At 51.3% G+C, this 21,019-nt stretch overlaps 1 protein-coding gene across 1 annotated transcript; it reads left to right on the top strand.

Annotated features, from left to right (window-relative positions):
• Positions 1 to 16,040: 16,040 nt before the first annotated feature.
• Positions 16,041 to 20,351, top strand: LOC103649984 (uncharacterized). Its single transcript, XM_020550749.1, has 11 exons — positions 16,041 to 16,250; positions 16,367 to 16,543; positions 16,678 to 16,940; positions 17,088 to 17,191; positions 17,285 to 17,385; positions 17,573 to 17,789; positions 18,530 to 18,588; positions 19,457 to 19,573; positions 20,039 to 20,111; positions 20,198 to 20,312; positions 20,342 to 20,351. Exons 1-11 carry the CDS (start codon positions 16,041 to 16,043, stop codon positions 20,349 to 20,351), a joined length of 1,446 nt encoding a protein of 481 aa, XP_020406338.1.
• Positions 20,352 to 21,019: the final 668 nt, after the last annotated feature.

The raw sequence follows: 21,019 nt of genomic DNA, 5'->3' as shown, positions 1-21,019 counted from the left end.
TCCAGCTGGTACCCCAAAAACACATTTTTCAGGATTAAGCTTCCATCTATACCGTCTCAGACTGTTGAAAACCAGCTGTAAGTCTTCAATGAAATCCTCCGAATTCTCCGTTTTGATTACCACATCATCTACGTAGGCCTCCACATGCTTGCCCCAGTGATCGGCTAAGCATGTTTGAATGGCTCTCTGGTAGGTTGCTCCCGTGTTTTTGAGGCCGAACGGCATGAAGGTATAACAGAAAGCACCAAACGGAGTGATGAACGCTGTTTTTTCCTCGTCTTCCTTCGCCAAACTAATCTGATGATACCCGGAATAGCAATCTAAGAAAGACAGCACAGAACATCCAGCGGTGGAGTCCACCACCTGATCTATCCTTGGGAGCCCGAAGGGATCCTTCGGACAGTGTTTGTTGAGATCAGTATAGTCGACGCACATGCGCCAATCCACTTTATTCTTTTTGAGTACAAGAACAGGGTTGGCTAACCACTCGGGGTGTAATACTTCTCTAATAAATCCAGCCACGACCAAGCGAGCTAACTCGGCGCGAATGGCCTCTCTCTTGTCGGGCGTGAAACGACGCAGCTTTTGCCGAATCGGCCTCGCCTGGGGATAGACCTTCAATTTGTGCTCGGCCAGTTCTCTTGGGACTCCCAGCATATCCGCAGGTTGCCATGCGAATACGTCTCGGTTATCTTGCAGGAACCGGACGAGCGCGCTTTCCTATTTGTCGTCCAAGCTGGAGCTGATGATGGCGGTCTTGCGTTCATCAGCGAACCCCAGGTTGATCCTCTTGGTTTCTTCAGTCGGCCGCATAGAGGTCGCGTTCTGAGCTTCGTTTGCCGGTACTGCAAGGTCCTCCTCAGGCTTAGAGTTCGCCAGTGTAGAAGGAACTGTCGACGGCTTGGCGGTGAGGGCTGCTTGGATGGCCACTCGGAAACATTCTGCGGCGCCTTGGAAGTCGGCGCACACAGTTATGATTCCCTGCGGTCCTGGCATCTTCAGTATCATGTATGTGTAGTGGGGAATGGCCATGAATTTGGCCAGTCCCGGCCTCCCGATGATGGCGTTGTACCCGCAGTCGAAGTTCGCCACTTCGAACCTCAGGAACTCGGTTCTGTAGTTCTCCGGAGTTCCGAAGGTGACCGGCATGTAGATGTGGCCCAGCGGGTATTCCCCTTCCGTCGGCATGATGCCAAAGAAAGGAGTGTCCGACTCGTGGAGCTCTTTGAGGTGAACTCCCAAACCTTGGAGTGTCCGGGGGAAGGTGACGTTGATGCTGCTCCCCCCGTCCACTAGCACTTTCTTTACCCGGCTCTCTCGGATCACCGGATCAACGAGGAGCGGGTATTTGCCCGGGTGGTCGAAGTTGAGCCATTGATCCTCCCGAGTGAAAGTGATCGGGTGCTCCGACCACCGGTATGGGGCGGGAGGACCGGTGGTCGCTACCAGTATCTGGCGGTCGTTGAGCTTTTGTTGTCTTTTGTTCTCTTGCGACCCATGTCCGCCGAAGATGACGTTGACCTCCCTGTCAACGCGCGGGAAAGCTCCTCCTCCCCCCTCCTCCTACTGATGGGGTTGTCGTGGTTCATCTGGTCCTCCCCTTGGCGGAGGAGGAGGTAGAGGTTGGAAGGGTCGGCCGTGCCCGACGGAGTGCTTGAAGTCCCGGCAGTTACGAAGAGTGTGGCGCATGTCCTTGTGGTACGGGCACTGGGCATCGAGGATGTCGTCCAGCGTGCGTTCGCCTCCACGAGGTCCTCCTCGGGCGCGAGAGGCAGGTGGTCCGGCGGCGTGTACTTCCTCGCGAGGCCTTTTCTCCCATCGTTTGTCGGGTTGCTGGTTCGCGTCGCGTCGTGGTGCTGTCGGTGCAGGCTTTGCTCCTCCGATGAGGTCCTGGGCTCGCTCGTCGGCGGTGATGTAGAGGTCGGCTTCCCGGAACAGCTCCTCGGAGGTAGTCGGTGCCTTCTGTAGTATGGCTCGGACGAAAGCCGAGTCATTGGATCCTCTGTAGAAGTCCTCGATCATGGCCGCCTCCGTGACCTCGGGGATACGATTTCTCATGGTCTGGAACCTTTTGAGGTACGACCGGAGAGTTTCGTCCCCCCGACGCTTGATGGATTTGAGGTCCCATGGTTGCGCCGGTTTGTCGGAGAGGGACTGGAAGTTGGCGGTGAAGCGTCGACTGAAGTCCCCCCAGTCGTCGATGCAGTGTCGGGGTAGATGTCGCAGCCATTGCAGCGCGTCTTGCCCAAGGACGATGGGTATATACGCGGTCATCACGTCTTCGAACGCTCCAGCAGCTCGAGCAGTGGTGGTGTAGACGGCTAGCCAACCCCCTGGATCCTGCTTGGGTTCATATTTGTCGACATTGGATACCTTGAAGTTGGGAGGCCATTGAATGGCCCTAAGGCGCGGAGTAAGAGCGGATACTCCGCACGTGTCCTCTTGTCATCAGGGACGATGTCTGTCCCGGGGAGGGGAGTTGTGGTTGTGGTTCCTCGACCGTCCCCGGGTGGTACCGCCAGTTGAGGCCGTTGCCGACTCAGTTCTGGTGGCTTGGCTCTGAGCCGGAATGCCATGATCCCTGTCGTACTCCTCCCGACGGCGAATCTCGTTCTCGTGCCACCGTTCGCGCGAAGCATTGATGGAGCTTCGCGCATCTCGGCGACTGTTGATGGCGTGTCGTAGATCGTTCGGCGGGTGAGCAAGCGGTAGAAGATGGTTGGCTGCCTGGGTGAACAGGCGTCGGTAGCCCTCAGCGTCGGGAGTCCGAGGAAGTCCATCAGCTATCCGGGCTAGTACCCCTCCGACTTCGCTCGGCGTGTTCATAGCTCGGGCGAAGTCGGGATTCAGGTTGCGCCCGAAGAACGGATTCTCCCGGCGTTGCCTTGCATCTTGCTCGGCTTGTTCCTGAGCCCGTCGGCGATCACGTCGTCGGGAGTTCCTTCGTTCTCTGAAGACGCGTTCTTCCGGAGTTTCTCCTATCTCTGAGATCTCGTCTCGCGAGACAGGCTGCTTCGGATCCTATTCTCTGGCCGCGTGATGTCGTCGAACGTTCCTGCGCCGATTCCTCCGTCGGCGGGATTCTCGTTGAGGCGGTTCTTCTCCGGGTGCGGTCGACTCGTCGTCGGAAATGGTAGGCGATTCCACTCTCCCGATGAAGAGGACGTCGGGGTAGAATGGAGCTGCTGTCGTGGCAACTTTCTTTCCGTTCTCCTTTGAGGCCGGAGGAACGGAAAGAACAACTTGCTTCTCCCTGGTCTCCTTCTTCCTCGCGATCCGTGTCCATTCTTTTGTCGGGGAAGTAGACAGTGGAGTTTTCCGGGTCAGCGAGCCCTCGGCCCCCAACTTTCCAGAGACGATCTTTTTCCGAAGAGCATTTTCGGAGTTCGTTGGAGGAGACTTCTTTTCCGGCGGATCCGCGATATGGTGTAGAATTCCCCCTTCATCCGCTACGGATGAGATTGTTCCGAAGCAGAATACGGATCCAAGACAGAGGGTGATCTTGCTGTAGAAGGTGACGGCCATTGAGCTAGCTTGAATCGTCGACACACCCCCTACCTGGCGCGCCAGCTGTCGGTGTTTTGGGTCCGACCACACACCCGGGGTTGCCCCTCGAGGTGTTTTTAGAAGTAGGACGGTGTCGACGACTGTAGCAAAATGGTTCGTGCCGATTGCACGAGGAACAATGGACAAGGTTTACAGGTTCGGGCCGCTTAGAGATGCGTAACACCCTATGTCCTGGTGAGTATGCTTGGTGAATGTGGTTACAAGAGAGCTTTGAGAATATGGAGAGTCGACGTGGGTGGCTAAGTAATAGGGTCGATCGTTCTGAAGGCGTGCCCCCTAGGCCTTATATACTCGACCGTGGGGCAATACATGTGGATATGATAACAACGTGTAGCTAAAAGATAGTGAACTGTTTGAGTTTATCTCCCTGTAGTTCTGCCGACTTATCCTCGCATGGCTCCGTTGCATGGGGGCTCCAGCACAGGAAAGTCGGACCTCTGTTGTGGTTGCTCGCTCAGTGTTGTGGGCTGTCCGGGTTTGCACTAATCCGGCCCTATATCGATCTGCTTTGCTGGTTGTCCTTCCCCAGGCCCACGAAAGAATGACCTTACAATTTATCGGGCCCTTGGGCCTTTCGTGAGGTCTTTTACTCTTTTAGTGGACCCGGGGGATATCTATCCCCCACACCAAGAGCCTCAAACATCGAAGCCGGGACTTCGCACTAATTGAAGGCCAGCTTTACAAGAAGGGGGTCAGTCAACCCATGCTCAAATGTGTCACCGAGACCGAAGGCGTCCAAATCCTGCGCGAAGTCCACAGCGGTACTTGCGGCTCTCACGCAGGGCCAAGGGCCCTAGCCGCAAAGATGTTCCGTCAAGGTTTCTACTGGCCCGCAATGATCTGCGCCGCAAATCGGGTCACAAGGTCCTGCGAAGCCTGCCAGAAGTTTTCTCCTCGATCAGGAAGCCCTTCGCAATTCACGAAACTAATCGCCCACACATGGCCTCTCCAGCGCTGGGGCCTGGACATTGTCGGGCCCCTGCCCACGGCTCAGGGGAACCTCAAGTTCACCTTCGTCGTTGTCGAGTATTTTACCAAATGGATCGAGGCGAGGGCTGTATCCACAATAACATCAAAGACTGCACAGAAATTCTTCTGGCAAAACATTGTTTGCCGCTTCGGAGTCCCGTCCGAACTCACAGTTGACAACGGCAAGCAGTTTGACAGCCAAGACTTCAAGGATTTCTGCTTCTCCATTGGCACCAAGCTTGCCTTCGCCTCAGTATACCACCCGCAGTCCAACGGAGTTGTGGAACGCGCAAATGGCAAAATTTTCACAGCTATCAAGAAGATGCTCCTCGACGAGAAAAAGGGCAAGTGGGCCGATTTGTTACCTGAAGCGGTCTGGGCACTAAACACGACTGAGTGCAGGGCGACTGGGTTCACCCCTTTCTGCCTTCTATATGGATCGGAGTCCACGACCCCGCAAGAAATAAAACATGGGTCCCCACGGACAGTCTCGTTAGCTGTCCCCGACGTGGATGAACCCACTTCGAAGGATCTCATCGATGGAGACCGCGTCTTCGCCCTACAGGCTCTAAATAAATACCAAGCCCAAACAAAAGCATGGCGTGACCACGCAGTCATCCCGAGGGAATTTAGCGAAGGAGACCTCGTACTCGTCCGGACAGCTCGGACAGAGTCCAAGGGCAACCTGGAGCCCAAGTGGGAGGGCCCTTTCATCGTCAAGACGAAGGCGTCCCCCAGCGCATACAGGCTCGCAACGCCATCCGGCGAGGACTTGGAGCATTCCTGGAACATTGATAATCTCCGCAAGTTTTTTGTTTGACTCCTCAGGGCCAGCTCGCCCTTGTAATTCACAAAAACAATTTTATTCTGGCCTGCACTCTTTTCCTCCCGGGGAGTGAGGTTTTTAACGAGGCGGAGTCATGTAATATACAAGTGAAAAATCCCCCGCAAAAATCTACATCAAAAAAAGACCGCGTCGACGGTCTTCGACATTCGACCAATACACAGTCACCGCGAGGGGCAGCGCTAGCCACCCTCGCGTGCGACACTCCGCGCAAAAGTCGCCTAAGGGTGCAGCCGGACTAGCACAACAAGTGCGAAAAATCGAAGTCTTCCTCAAAAAGACTATCCGTGCAAAAGTCGCCTAAGGGTGCAGCCGGACTAGCACAACAAGTGCGAAAAATCGAAGTCTTCCTCAAAAAGACTATCCGTGCAAAAGTCGCCTAAGGGTGCAGCCGGACTAGCACAACAAGTGCGAAAAATCGAAGTCTTCCTCAAAAAGACTATCCGTGCAAAAGTCGCCTAAGGGTGCAGCCAGACTAGCACAACAAGTGCGAAAAATCGAAGTCTTCCTCAAAAGACTACCCGTGCTAAACCCTAAACCAAACTGTCCGTGCAAAGACCGACTACAGGCGCGCCGGACCGACATAATAAACGTACTAGACCAAGTGCGCAACGCCTTTATGAGCATAGCCAGATGCGCGAAGGCGCACAGCCTCATCATACAAACTATAGTTACATATGTACAGCGAGGGCATCACACCTTACATCAGTTCAACCTTCTGTATGATTCCCATCTCCCTATAGTTAAATAGCATTATCCTAAGCTCCTCACCCTCAAAAAGACTTCGCAACTCCCCCTCACCTACACTCGCAACGGCCGGCGAGGACAACAATTCCTGCTTGCCAGCCCTGCCCACACGAAGCCGACCGCCATCCACCTCACTCACTCTACGCTTCGCAACCGCCCTTCGCCGCCTACGCCCAGCACTCGGACCAGGCACAACTTCAGCATCCGCAGCACGCGGCGAAGCCTCCGCCGCTGCCACATCCAAGGCCGCAAAGTAATCCAAGTCCTCATCCGACGACTCTTCCGTCCACTCAACCGAACTCCCAGAGTCACCAAAATCAGAAAACTTAGAAGCAGACTCATCCGATTCATTCCCAGCATCCACGGTCGAAGCCGCCACAAAATTAGCAGTAGCGGTTGCGTGCGCAGGCCCAAAATCTTGAACCTGCGCAGCAACCAAGGTTCAGCAACATATACAAAATTCTCTAACTACCCACACCCACTAAGCCACCTGTGAAGACCCAGCCGCCGTGGGATCCTCCGCTGCCGGCTCCGTCGCCATCTTCGGGAGATCCTCAGCCCTCGGCACAGCGGTTGGCGACGAGCCACCACCGGACACAGTAGCCGCAGGGGCAGCGAGGGAGCCTTCACCGGTTTCCGGGGGCGGCGCCGGGTCGACCTCGGCCCCGGGCGCCACCGGGTTCGACTCCGCTTCAGGCCGCGCGCTGTTCAAAGCTCCGAAGTCCTTCACGTTCTCGTCACACGCCGCCTGCAACACAGCACACCGATTCAGCAAACCCACGTATAACCCACATTCAACAACACTAAACAAAAGATAAACATTACCTGATCCCTCGCACGGTCGGACCGCTCCCTAACCACCTCCCGACCGTGGGGGCCCCACATCCGGTCAAAGAGGGCTCCCGCGGAGTCCTTCACCACAGGGTCCTCGACCTTGTAAATCTCGCACTCGAAATCTTCATCAGATCGGTCGAAGACCTCATAGTGACTGCACCCTTCGCGGGACAGCGCGTTCATCGCCCCTTCGCAGGTAACGAGGGAGGCAAAGGACATAAATCCCTCCACAATGGTCGGGAGCACCAACAACTCCTCTTGCAGCCACTCGAGGCAGCGAAGGCCTGACTCTCGGTCGAGCACTTTGAAGTCAGCGGTCCGCGCGCCCAGCTCGCGGTATGAGTCCATGAGCTGTTTGCGCGTCCGCTCAACTTTCGAGCGCGTAGAAGCCTCAGCCCTCTCCATACGGGCCTGCAGAGCGTTGAACCGCGTCTCCCATTCCTCGGCGCGCTGGCTGGCGAGACTACCCTCCACCCGCGCCAAATTGGTTTCCGCCTGCGCCGACTGTGCCTTGGCGAGGGCCTGATTAGCCTCCCTCCTCTCCTCCAACAGCTGGCGCCGGAGGTCAGTCCTCTCGCCTTCCAGGGCGGCCACCTTCTCCGCCAGCTTGCGGCACTTGCTATCGGCGGCCGACTTTTCCCGGACGGCGTCAGCATGCTGCGCCCGAAGTCTCTCGACTTCGGCAGACACAACTGCCGTAAGGGTCCCCGACGCCACGCGGTCAGCGAAGCCAGCCGCCTAAAAGACACACATAAGACCACAATCCCCACGAAAAGCTGTAAAAACCGAAGTCTAGCTCAACTTACCTGACTTAGCCGCTGCGACGCCTCCCTCAGCCGGCGGGACACAGTGCTCGCTTCGTCCTTGACGGCAGTGAGCGCCGAAATCTCACCACCAGCGCTGAGAGCGCTACCCTTCGCCCCAGGCACCGCGGCAGACACCGTGGTCGCCACCGCAGGCGGAACAACAACAAGTGGCCCCTCGCCCGATCCTGCAACGTATCAACGGTAAAAAAAAACAAACTCGGGCCAATGACTTACCAATGAGATAATCGTCCACACTAATATTGGTGCCGAAATCGGCAACGCGCTTCCCCGGCGAAGGCAATTCTTGGGCCTTCGCGGATCCGACCGAGGCAGACTTGGTTCCGCCGGCGCCGGCTGCCTTCACGACATCCGGCACCTTGCTGGACCCAGGGGCGGCCGACTTCGCCGCCAGCGTCCGCTGTCTACCGCCGGGGGTGGCAGCCTTCGTAGTCCCCCGCGCCCTCTTCGGCCTAGCCTCGGGCAGCCTGATGACCGCCCGACGCTTCTGCACAGCTTCCTGATGATCCTTGTCCATCACTGCCGACACAATAGCAGCAATATTCCGTCCATAAGGAAACAATCTCAAGTCACGAACCATGCGAGATGTAAAAAAGTCTTCGCCGGCCGCGCGGGGGATAGGAACGTTCTTAGGCCACCAACCTCCGGTAACCTTCAGCATCCGCGCCGAAGACTCCTGGAGCTCGGGCGAAGACATCCTTCCCCCGGGGGCCGCGCATGTCCCCATCAACTCCATAGCAAAACTATCAGAGACCCCCAGTCCTCCCATCGCAGTACCTAGCTTCCTCTTCTTAGTGGATGGGGCGGCCGCCGGCGCGGGGTCGTCTTCAGTCTCCGCCGCCGGTTTTTTCCCGCGACGGTCGACAACGTCTTGCCCGGGATAACCGCCATACGGCAGACGGTTCAACTCGAAGACCCTATTCAAGCGATCGTTGGATCCGAGTATATCCCAACTACGCTGGGCCTCCGTCTTTGGCACGTAGCGACCAACAATCCGCACCGCCCCATCCTCCGCCTCACGCACAAATGCGGCGGGATCTCGGCCATGCAAATCCAGTGCGAAGGCGGGACTCCGCACCAGCATCCCGCCACGGGAAGGCATCTGGCGAGGGCATACTTCACCCAGCGCCCAGCCACACGCCAAGGGCCACACCCCATACGCGACAAACTCCTCAACCAGATCGCGCCCGCTACTCATGCCGGCCGCGCACCGGAGGGCCCCTTCGTCTGCATCCTCCTCCACTACTTCAAACTGCGGGTACGCTGAGTAATAATGCGAACACATCTCGGCCACGGGGAGCCCCGGATGGTCTTCGACTGTGCCTTCGGCAACGTAGAACCAAAATTCCCACCAGTTGCCCCATTTATTGCGGGCGCAGGGAACCAACTCAACGACTTCCATCGAAGTATTGCCCGTCTTCGGCGTAAACGTGCAAGACCCAAATTGAGCAATCTTATTTCCGATTTTCCTTTTCTGCCAATGCAGACAATAATACTTCGCGAAGACTTCGACCGAGGGCTGCCCGCCGTACGAAGTCGTTGCCCAGACATATTTCGCCAGAGCCACCACAGCATTTGGCATCAGCTGGTGGACCTGGACGTTGAATCTACGAAGAACTTCTCCCACAAATCGATGCGCGAGCAGACGAAGGCCAGCAGCGAAAAAAGCCTCGAAGACAACCAACTCGCCTTCTGGCTCGGGGACCTCATCCGTTCCCGGGACACGTGCCACTCCGCCGCCGAAATAACCAAGCTGTTGCATGTCTTGCACGCGGACCGAGGACATCCGCGACACGCCGAACTCCACTGTGTCACCGGCGCGCAACTCCTCCGCCGCCACATTGCTCAGCGCCTCCTCGGACGACGCGCCGGCCGGCGGTGTAGCGGCAGTAGAAGAGGAAGAGGACGGCATCGCTACGTACCGTCGGCGGCGGCGGGCGGTCTGCTTCACACGGGCCAGATCTCCGACGAGCAAGAGCAAGGAGGGCAGACGAGCAGCGAACGTTTCGAGAAGAAGGTTAGGGTTTTCGCGGAGCGCGGAAAGATAAAGTTCAAAACGCACCGCCCCCCGCCCACTTTTATACACTGGGCGCGGCGCTTCGGGAAACCCGCAATCCAACAGTATGACGTCAATCAACGGTCATGTCAAAAACCCCCGCGGAACCACTTCGAGCGAGGGCAGCGTCTCCACCATCTAGCGACGTCTTCGGCACCAGATGACTTAGTCGAACTGGTCCCTCGGAGGGCAAATGTTGGGGCGAAGGCGAAGACGCCACCCTTCGCTCGATGCCTTCGCCGGCCTCGCTGCACCAACGGAGACAAGACGACTAGCAGACTTACCCTTCGTCCCACACGTCGCCGGACGAAGGCCTGTGACGAGGTCGTCTCATCTTGCGACCTCGTCCAACATGGAGGCCCACTTGTGATCCGGCCCATTGTAACAGGCCCTGCGTGGCCGCTACGCATTACGGGCCTAATTTGTAAAGATCTCCTTGTAATTACGGTCTGTAACCCCGCTTTATGGGAATATTCTGGGGATAACCTAGGTGCCTGAGGGCACATGCGTCCTTAACACTGGACGCTGGGCACTCAGATACCTATAAATACCCCCACACAGTGCCCTTGAGAGGCTAGATTAATAGAGCTATTGCCATATCGAGCAAAAACCATGTTTACGTTGCTTCACTCCCCCGTTGGATCAACTTGCTCGGGAGAGCAAGTTCCAACAGTGGTGCAGGATGTGGGTTTATGTTAAAAAGCGATGCAGGAGTTGGGGTTTGAACCCACACCCCGATGAAAGAAGGGTGGAAACATTAGTCAAAGTTGTCTAACCAGTATAACATAATGGTCAGATGTTTATAATATTGAATATAAATTTTACATATGTATATATGATTTTCTGTAAAATATAAAAATAATCTTGTCGGGCCGGGCCAGCACTACGGGCCGAGGCTACGGCCCAAGGACCGCACGACGCTCGTGCCGGGTTGGCCCAGACACTATTAAATGGGTCGTGCCTCGGACCGGCTCGCTAGACACGGCCTATTTGGCCATCTATACCTCCCCACAATAATGATGGTCCTTGCCTCAGTTGTCACCACCTCGTTCGCCATTCTACTTCTTTTCTCTCTCCCCTCATGCCTCCACCTTCGTGCCACCCTATTCTCGGTAGAGGGCGTAAGAGCATGTGTTTCCTCCCCGTATTCGTCTGACACCAGCCTCGACACCAACTCGCGCAGTGGCTATTGCACATCCATGGGGACGTTTCATCATCGTTTTTGCCGTTGTCGAACGTCCCGTTTGTTTTCCCGGCCTTTGCCCTGTTCTTCCTCCCCAACCAGCTGCCCCCCGCCCATGGTTGCAGTCGCGAGCCGACCGACGCTCGTCGACGCGGGTATGGGGCGAGTCGGTTATGCTCCTGGCCTTTCTCTATGCGTGTCGTCGAGGAGGACATGGTGACGCTTGTCACGCTTATGTTATCTTGGCGATGAGTAGTCCAGGTATGAGATATTGGACAACCAAGGCCCATAGCGTGACAGCAGTCGGCATATTCTACGTAGTTGGTGGTGGTGTTGTGTCACTTCGGCGGGTCCAGGGCTGGAAAGACACTCGCATTCTCTCGCCCTTCTCGGATTAACACATGGTGTGGGTGCCTCTCGGTTTGGAGCTGCTCCGACTGGGCTTCTTTCTTCGCTTGTGTGCTCTCTCCCTATATATCTAGCGGTATAATACCTATGTCGCCTCCAGATGCCCAGGTCTTCGTCGTATCCTTCTCTGGCAAGGAACATGTATGTCCGCCTCTTCCCTTCCCCTCTTGCTCTACGAAACCTTGGAAGTGGAGGAGGCAAGGGATGGGGGTCTCTGATTTGCTGCCTATGGTACCCGTGCGTTCATAAAAATGTTATGCAAAGAACGGAGACAATCAATAAAAAATCTTGAGATCTTTTTGGTGGATAATTTACGTGGATATTGTTGTGAGTCGTCGCAACGCACGGGTAACCGACTAGTAAGTATCTAATCATCTGCTTATAGATTATTATAATATAGATACCTAGATTATATAATATATTCCAATAATGTTTGTCTCTTGACTTATTTAAGCTAGATCAAATATGGCCTTATCTATACCACTATATAACCCATCAGTAAAAATTTGCAAAATCCACTCAACCAAATCACTCTCATACTCATAACCTCCACTAAATTCATCAAACAAATTACACCCAGACTTAACACACCATTAAAACCAACGGTTCAGATCGCTAGATAACCCTTCTCCTTTACCCATTCAAATCCAATGGACAATATTATTTGAATCATCACTTATCCCTTTCCCCCCTCCCCCTCCCCCGCGATCTAGCCACCCCTAGCCTTCCCCTCACTCGCTCCACCGCCACCATCAACTCGTCCCCTCGTGTTGTCATCGACCCCTTCCCAAGATCGTAGCGTTAGCACAAACTATATGCTAATCTTATATACTCCCTTCGTCCCAAAATATAGTTTTTTCTAGCCCTCTTTTTTGTCCATATTAAATAGATGATAATGAATATAGACATGTATATAAAGTACATTCATAAGTTAATTAATGAATATATGTTTAGTCTAAACGAATAATATTTTGGGACAAAGGGAGTATAACCTAGATTATTATTGAGCACCATATGTGCCACCTGTGAGAGGTCGAATGGTCTAGCTGTTTAGCCGGACAGTGTGAACTGTGGACGGTCCACCCATAAGCACGTACGGTCCGCAATTAGGTTAAATCAGGCGGATAAGCCCCTTTTTCCGTGTGTGTGTTTATCCATCTAAAACGACGGATTCTATTGGGGGATGCCTAGGAATAGGTCCAGACCTTCTCTCTCTCTCTCTCTCTCTATATATATATATATATATAATATTTTATTCATTTACTTTTTCCCTATGAGTAGCCAGTAACTGTCACACCCGATTTCAAAAGGCAAACCGAATGTGAACCATATATATCAAACTAAAAGTAGCCAAAATAAATAAACCCACCACAGGTAGCTGACTGGGGGATATCGCTAGCCTAATCCTCGAACTCGTCGAAGTCCTAGAACTCCTGGAGATCCTCCTCGACGTCTTCTTCTTCTTCTTCTTTACCTGAACATAGGTTGCACCTAAGACAACCTGGTGTTTTGTGAAAGCAATGGTGAGTACACATCAACGTACTCAGCAAATGCCCTTTTGACTGAGGTGGACTAGCTTTATATGGGGTTAGGCTCAAGTAGTTGCTTTTAATTCATCAAGTTTTATCATTAATATAAGCCAGGTTTTAACATTAATCCCAAGTTATTAGCCAGATATATCCTCGTAAAGGAAATAACAGTAATTGTATTCATGTTCATCATAATCCATTGTGTCTCTAATCATTGGAGCTCCCAAGGCTGCTCTTAACTGTGAGCACGACTGATATATTAGTTTCATTCCTCTATAGAGGTCATACACTTTATCCATAACCTGTGATTCCCTTTTTGTCCGAGGAGCGCTACTTCCTATTGATCACTTCCAAGGTGAACTGGTAGGTTTTACTACATAGCCTTTACAAAGATTCCCTAAATATATAGTCGTCCGTTAGGATTCTCCGGGTTTAATAAAACAACACTTCTCCCCATAGGGGAGTGACTAACAAAAAGCAAAATGAAAAAACCTCGACATCCAGCCTCGGTAGAGACAGTATTGTGTCGCAGACCACATTGACGACATGACAGTGAAGCGACTACACCTCCAGCTCCGGTGAGCAATTACTTCCAGTCCATACATCGTTGGCAGAATCGGAGGATACTGCTGTGTTCGTCTCGTCGAGATCTACGACCTGGTGTTCTTGGAATTCGGTTTCCACCTTGGAATCGCCGTCAATCAACAAATTTCTTCTCGGCTCCAGCTAAATCCTTTTTCTCCAGTGAGTACCTCCATTGTTCATCATCTTTCTTCTTCGTTTTTGCTAGGTAACCGCATCCCCCTTTCCTCTCCCACCGCGTTCGTGCCCTGTGATTTTCCCATGTCCTCTTCCCCTCTTTCTTCTCCCCGCCCCCCCCCTACAGCACCCCCTCGCACTGCCATGGTTAACTGGCCATGGTGGTCGAGCTGTCTCGCCCCCAACCCATGAACCCTAGCGCACGTGACCAACAGACTAGTGTCGAGGCCACCAGCTAAGCACCCCCTCCCACTGCCCCTGCTGGAGCAGGCGTGGCCCTCCCTAGCTCTACCACGCTCCAGAAAGTCACCTAGAGGGGGATGGATAGGCGGAATCTGAAATTTACAAACTTAAGCACACACTACAAGCCGAGGTTAGCGTTAGAATTAAATCTGAGTCCGAAAGAGAGGGAAAACAAATCAGCCAAGAAATAAAGCGGATGAACACGGTGATTTGTTTTACCGAGGTTCGGTTCCAAGGAACCTAGTCCCCGTTGAGGTGGTCACAAAGACCGGGTCTCTTTCAACCCTTTCCCTCTCTCAAACGGTCACCTAGACCGAGTGAGCTTTCTCCTTAATCAACGGATCATTTAGACCCCGCAAGGACCACCACACACTTGGTGTCTCTTGCCTTGATTACAAGTCACTTGAGAATAAAAATGGGAAAAGAAGAAAGCACGATTGCAAAAGCCAAGCGACAAGAGCGACAAATAACACACAGACCACTCTCTCTCTCTCTCAACTCTCTAATCACTAATGATCACTTGTCTCAATTGTGGAACTTAGAGAGATTGGAAGCTTTGATTGTGTCTTTGAATGGATTGCTAGCTCTTGTATTGAATGTGAAGGATTGGAGTGCTTGGGTCAAGTGAATGGAGGTGGTTGGGGTTGTATTTATAGCCCCCAACCACTTCCTAGCCGTTGCTCCCTTTCTGCCGACCGCGGACGGTCCGCGCCCCTGGTCCAGACGGTCCGCCCCTACACATCAACGGCTGAAATCGCAACGGTCAGCAGCAACGGCTATTTCAACGGCTACTATGCATTAAATGCGTCGTGAGATGTTAGGTACCGCAGTCGCGGACGGTCCGGCCGTGCACCCCGGATGGTCTGCGAGGACGCTTAAAATTCATTTTACCGAACCCGTCACCTTCGGGTTTTCTGGTTTTTCAAGATCGGACGGTCCGCGCTTGGTCTCGGACGGTGCTCGCTTCTTCATCGGACGATCCGTAGTGTTGACTTGTGTTTACGCAGTGTTCCTGTCCGAGGGTCATCCTGGTGTTGCGGACGGTCCGCCGCAAGGGCTCGGACGGTCGAGTTAGAATGATTGTAGATGAACTTATGCACCTGTGAAATGATCAACTAAGCAAACTTGGTTAGTCCAAAAGGTTTGGGATGGTCGTCAAACACCAAAATCGATTATTGGAAATGTTTGAGACTATTTCCCTTTCAATCTCCCCCTTTTTGGTGTTTGATGGCAACACAAACCAAAGCAAATACAAAGTATAGAAATGTAAATAGTTTACATTTTGATAGATGTGCATAAGTTATTTTGAAATGAAGGCATTTCTAAGTAGATAAGTTTGATTTGATATATTTAACATTTTGGACCACATTTGCACCACTTGTTTTGTTTTTGCAAATTATTTTGGAAAATCTTTTCAAAGTCCTTTTGCAAATAGTCAAAGGTAAATGAGTAAGATTGCAAGAAGCATTTTTAAGATTTGAAATTTATCCCCCTATTTCAAATGTTTTTTCCTTTGACTAAATAAAACTCCCCTGGATGAAATTCTCCTCTTAGTTTTCAAGAGGGTTTTAATAGATACCAATTGGAAACATATTGAGATGCTAGATTTGAAAATATACCAATTTTAAAACAACATGCCAATTTGAAATATATCAATTAAAAAATTCGAAAGGTGGTGGTGCGTCCTTTTGCTTTGGGCTAATACTCTCTCCCCCTTTGGAATTAATTGCCAAAAACGGAGACTTGGTGAGCCTTGTTTACTTTCTCCCCATTGGTACAAATAAATCTTTACTACTTATTAAGGCTACAAGGGTAGCCTGCCGTTCTGCCATCCTGCAATCTCAACCGTCCGTTCTTCCGTTGTACGATCTTATCCGTCCTTCCGTCACTGCCTTCCGCGGCCGGCCCGCATCTCGCAACCGTCCCACGCGAGCAAAGAGCCCCCGTTCCCCCTCCCCTTCCGCTCGAGTCCATCGCCGTCGCTCTGCCCTCATCCCCTCCCACGACACTGAGATGCTGCCGTCATGGACTCTTGATTGCCGCTTGCTCTGTTCATGGACTCATGCGCGCGCGTGAGATGAATGCGCGGTCGGCGCTGGACGAGGTCACCGACACGGGCGCCTTCGGCCGGTCGCCATCCACCTTCCGGAGCTCCGTTTCCAGGGACAGGCGGTTCCCTGCCGTGGCGGGGCGGTACCACCTCTACGTCTCGTACGCGTGCCCCTGGGCGTCCCGGTGCCTCGCCTTCCTCAAGCTCAAGGGCCTCGACCATGCCATCGGCGTCACGGTACGTCGGTAACCCTAGCTTCGCCCTCGCCATCGCGAGCCGACAAGCCGGATCGGGGGTTCGCTCGGCAGTGGATTGATTCCAGTTCCCCGTGATGCGCTGCATCGGAACCGTAGGTCGTGAAGCCCATCTTCGAGCGGACCAAGGAGAGCGACGAGCATCTGGGCTGGGTGTTCCCCGCCGCCGATGACGAGGAGCCCGGCGCCGAGCCCGACCTTCTCAACGGCGCCCGGAGCGTGAGGGAGCTCTACGAGATCGCCCGCTCCAACTACGCCGGGAAGCCAACCGTCCCCGTGAGCCTCCAATCCCGTCACTCCAAATCCACCAAACAAGCAGCGGATCTGATTCTCCCCCTCCTCCTTTCCGGTACGCAGAAGTGCAGAACAGCCCAACAGCCGAGCTGATTCCAGTGTTCCATGCGTTTCAGGTGCCGTGGGACAAGCAGCTGAAGACGGTGGTGAACAACGAGAGCTCCGAGATCATCCGGATGCTCAACGACGAGTTCAACGGCATCACCAGGAACCCCGGGCTGGACCTCTACCCGGCCCACCTCCGGGCCTCCATCGACGAGGCCAACGAGCTGGTCTATGACGCCATCAACAACGACGTCTACAAGTGTGGCTTCGCCAAGAAGAAGGACGACCGCGTGCTTGTGCCGGATTTGGGGTCGCTCACCAGCATCCATGACAGGTTGGTGCTTTAACTTTTTCAATCGCCTTAATAGTAGATTATTATGTTTTTTATTATGATTTGGTATCTTCTCCGTGTCTATGAACAAGAAAGATTATGTTCCCCTGAATATAGATCGCTGAGAATTTATTGTTCCTAGCGATGCAGGGCGCGTGAACTCTTCTACTACCTCAAGGGTGGGCAGGTGGACTATGGCGAGGAGCACAGCAAGGCTTGCAGCCACAACAGGTTTGGGAGAATATATCACACAGGTAGGAGATTCCAAAGAACACAATACATGGCCATGGCCTTTCAGAAATTTATTTATCCATTAGTTCTTACATGGCTGTTCTAATTTGGTGCAGGGCACTATCCTATTTGTTACGAGCACAACCCAGTGCATTTTGTGGGGCACTCTGCTGGCGCGCAGGTTGTGAGGGTGCTGCAACAGATGCTTGCCGACAAGGTACACAAACAAGAGATTTTTCGGTTTTACTCACAAGTTATAGCTGTTTATTGCTACTGGTGGAATTAGTCATGCCTATCATGTGCTTTCAGAGGGATGGTTCATGTGAACTGGAGTACAGGATTAGAGCACCCAAATTAGGATGACTTTAAGTCATTTTCTGTTAACTATTAAGGGGGCAGTGTAGACTGCCCCCGCCTACGAATCCCACCCGCCGCCCTGCCTCACCCGCCGTGAAACCAGCCACAACAGCCACCTCCCCCGCGACGAATCCCGCCCGCGCCTCCCCCGCCGTCATCCCCGCCGCGACAGCCACCCGCGAATCACCCGCCGCGGCTCCATCTCCGCGAACCGCCCGCCCGCCTCCCCCGCCGCCATCCCCGCCGCGACAGCCACGGCCCAGCGTACCCCCTCGTCGTGCACATGGGCGACACCGTGCTACTTCCCGCGCCCCCGTCATCCCCTTCTTCCCCCGCATAGGTTCTCTCCCACCGCCACCTCCTTTTCGGCTTCGTCAGGCTGTGGTCGCCACTCTTCCTCCTCCCCGTCGTCGCTCTCTCTTCGCGAACCCAGCCACAGCAGCCACCTCCCCCGCGGCGAATCCCGCCCGCGCCTCCCCCGCCACGAATCCCGCGCCATCCCCGCCGCGACAGCCACGACCCGCGAATCGCCCGCCGCGACAGCCACCCGCGAATCACCCGCCGCGGCTCCATCTCCCCGGCTCAATCTGCATATTAGAAACTTATGGATTACCTCAAAGTGAATCTTAATGATTCCCATCTAGAAGTGGTTAATGTGAGCATCTTTTTTTATTTTTGCATTGTTGGTATATGTATTGTGTTCCTAATATTTTTAAAAGCTACGGTTCTAATAGTTACTGCATTTTTATCTAGGCGGGTCTTTCACGCAGATCCTTTGTTCTTATTCAAGTTTGTTATTTTTTACCACTATTAATTTACATTGTTATTGTTTACCCGTCTTAATTAGTTATAAGAAATTATTTCATATACGTGAGCTGTCTTAGCTATATGCTTATCTTTTGAATGATATGCAGATTGAACATACACCATTTAATAGTGATGTGCAATGTGCTGATTATGTTATTTCTTTTATGTTTTATCTGCTTTTTTGTTGGGTCCTCCAGGAATCGGAGAGACACAAACTATTCTTGGACTCCTTAGTGTCGTTCTCCATTCTACTCCTGTAAGAATGCATATCAAGTAACAAAGTTACTTGGTTATTCTTTATATTTTGGTGTATGGAGTATTAGTTTTCTTTTCGAGGATAGAAAACATGGGGGCTAGAACTGAACATTGATGGTAAGTACCAAGTATGTGAAGAATGTAGACCTCCTAATTAGTTTCTAATATATTTATTTGACTTTGGGCTGGGTATGGAAAATGGGAAGAATATAAAGCTGATTAGTAACATCTAGCTACTTCAAATGATGAGTTTCCCTTTGAAATTCTCCATTCTTAACTTGTTTCTCTTATAGATTGCATGATTATGTGTTGGTTATTAGTAGATAAATAAAAAACATAGTTTTGACATTTTTTGTTCCTTTGATATCTCAAATCGGCCAAACAAACTAGAAGTGCTGGCAGGAAAAGATTGGTATGTTTATGCTACCATATTAAGACGTTTTTATTTTCTAGGTTTTCTTTGAACTTGCACGGTACCATCTATTTTTCAGATTTTGCAATATAATTATCAGTGAAGATTTGTGTAGTTCTCTTATAATGCTATATAATTACCACAATACAGTGCACTCAGTTTATTATTTCTTGATGAAAAGTGAGTGATATAGCCACTTTATTTGGAGGTTTTTACCCAAGATATCATGTACCTGAAATACTAAGATAGTATGAATCAATACATGGATATTGAAGGCTATACTCTGAAATGCAGTCTCACTACATAATTGACTCATGAAAAATCTGTTTTCTTATTACATGATTCTGTTTAGTAGAATCTATGGTTTTAAGGTCGTAGTAGTTTTACGATCGTATACTTGAAGTTCTGGTCTGATTCAGGATCACTATTTTAACAACCTTGTGTGGTTAATTTGCAGGATCGTGATAACTATTGGAAGATGATGCACAAGTACATAGGTTCAGATGTTACATCACTTGTGACACTTCCAGTCATAATTTTTGAGCCAATGACAATGCTTCAGAAAATGGCTGAGGTTTGTACTATGTTCCGAATTAGACTTCTTGAGATTTACACTTCCCATCTACAACTGAAGGATGTGTCTGCAATAGTTTGATCCTTGTTGTCTTTAAAAAATATTTTGTGCATCCCCTTCACCAAATATTTATTTACTAATGTATAAGGTTAGAAGACATTACAAGCTGCCTTATGGTTGTTCGGTAGCAATTACTTGTATGGCAAACTCCTGATGTCGTGTTTCATGTTCTGCTGTAGAAATTAGGTTGCCTGTAATGCCATGAATTCAATAAAAAACATAGAGGTAAGTAACCTAATGTGGTATGACCCTATTATTGGATGGCCATTATAAGTTTTGATTTGGTCACCCATTATGTGATACAAGTATCTTCCTATTCTTTACTGAGCTCCATACAGAAAATAACTTCTCTTTTATCTTGTGATGATTCATGCTAATGTTTTTACCTGTTCCTGCTGAATGCAGTTGATGGAATACTGTGAGTTGTTAGACAAAGCAGAAGAATGTGAGGATCCATACATGCGTATGGTTTATGCTTGTGAGTTTTCTCCTTCCCTTGCTTTGCACATCGTTCAGTGCCATATCATGGTTGACTTGACTGAGCTGTTAATCAATTTGTTTCAGCTACATGGGCTGTTTCGGTATACTTCGCATATCAGCGCACATGGAAGCCTTTTAATCCGATCCTTGGAGAGACTTATGAGATGGTTAACCACCAGGGCATTACATTTCTTGCCGAGCAGGTCGGTGATACGAATGTCATTGCAGATTATCTTGAATGGAGACAACTTTGTCAACAAATTTTTTCTAATTATGCATTTTGTACTCTCATTTTTATCACGTAAGCCATCATCCCCCAATGGGTGTTGCTCACTGTGAGAATGAGCATTTTACTTATGATATCACGTCTAAGGTGAAGACAAAGTTCTTGGGAAATTCATTGGAAATCTATCCAGTTGGAAGGTTAATTGTTAGAATTGTATTTCTTTCTTGGAGATCTATATGGCTTAAAAATATTTTATTGGAATAAAATGGAAACCTTTTTGAAGGCTGAATTGGGACCCAGTTATTCTAATCCCTGTAATATAATTTCCATGTCACAGGACTAGAGTGACACTTAAAAAATCTGGTGTCGTGTTGGATTTGGTGCCACCACTAACAAAGGTTAACAACCCGATATTTGGGCGTACTTGGGTTGATTCTCCTGGAGAGATGGTTATGACAAACCTGACAATCAGAGACAAAGTTGTGTTATATTTCCAACCATGTGGCTGGTTCGGGTATGATATTTGGCCATCAATTTATTCTTGCATTTGTTGACTTTTCAGTTTCAGTACTATATATTCGCTTACTATTTGCTGGAAGCGTTGACAAACTTGACAACCGAACAAGCAGGTCTGCAGCGGCCCTGACGGCGTCAGCACTAGGAATGTCGGGCAGCACTGT

Source organism: Zea mays, chromosome 3 (assembly GCF_902167145.1).
Source record: "Zea mays cultivar B73 chromosome 3, Zm-B73-REFERENCE-NAM-5.0, whole genome shotgun sequence".
In the NCBI taxonomy this organism is placed as follows: Eukaryota; Viridiplantae; Streptophyta; class Magnoliopsida; order Poales; family Poaceae; genus Zea; species Zea mays.
This window is presented reverse-complemented; position numbering and strand designations above follow the sequence as displayed.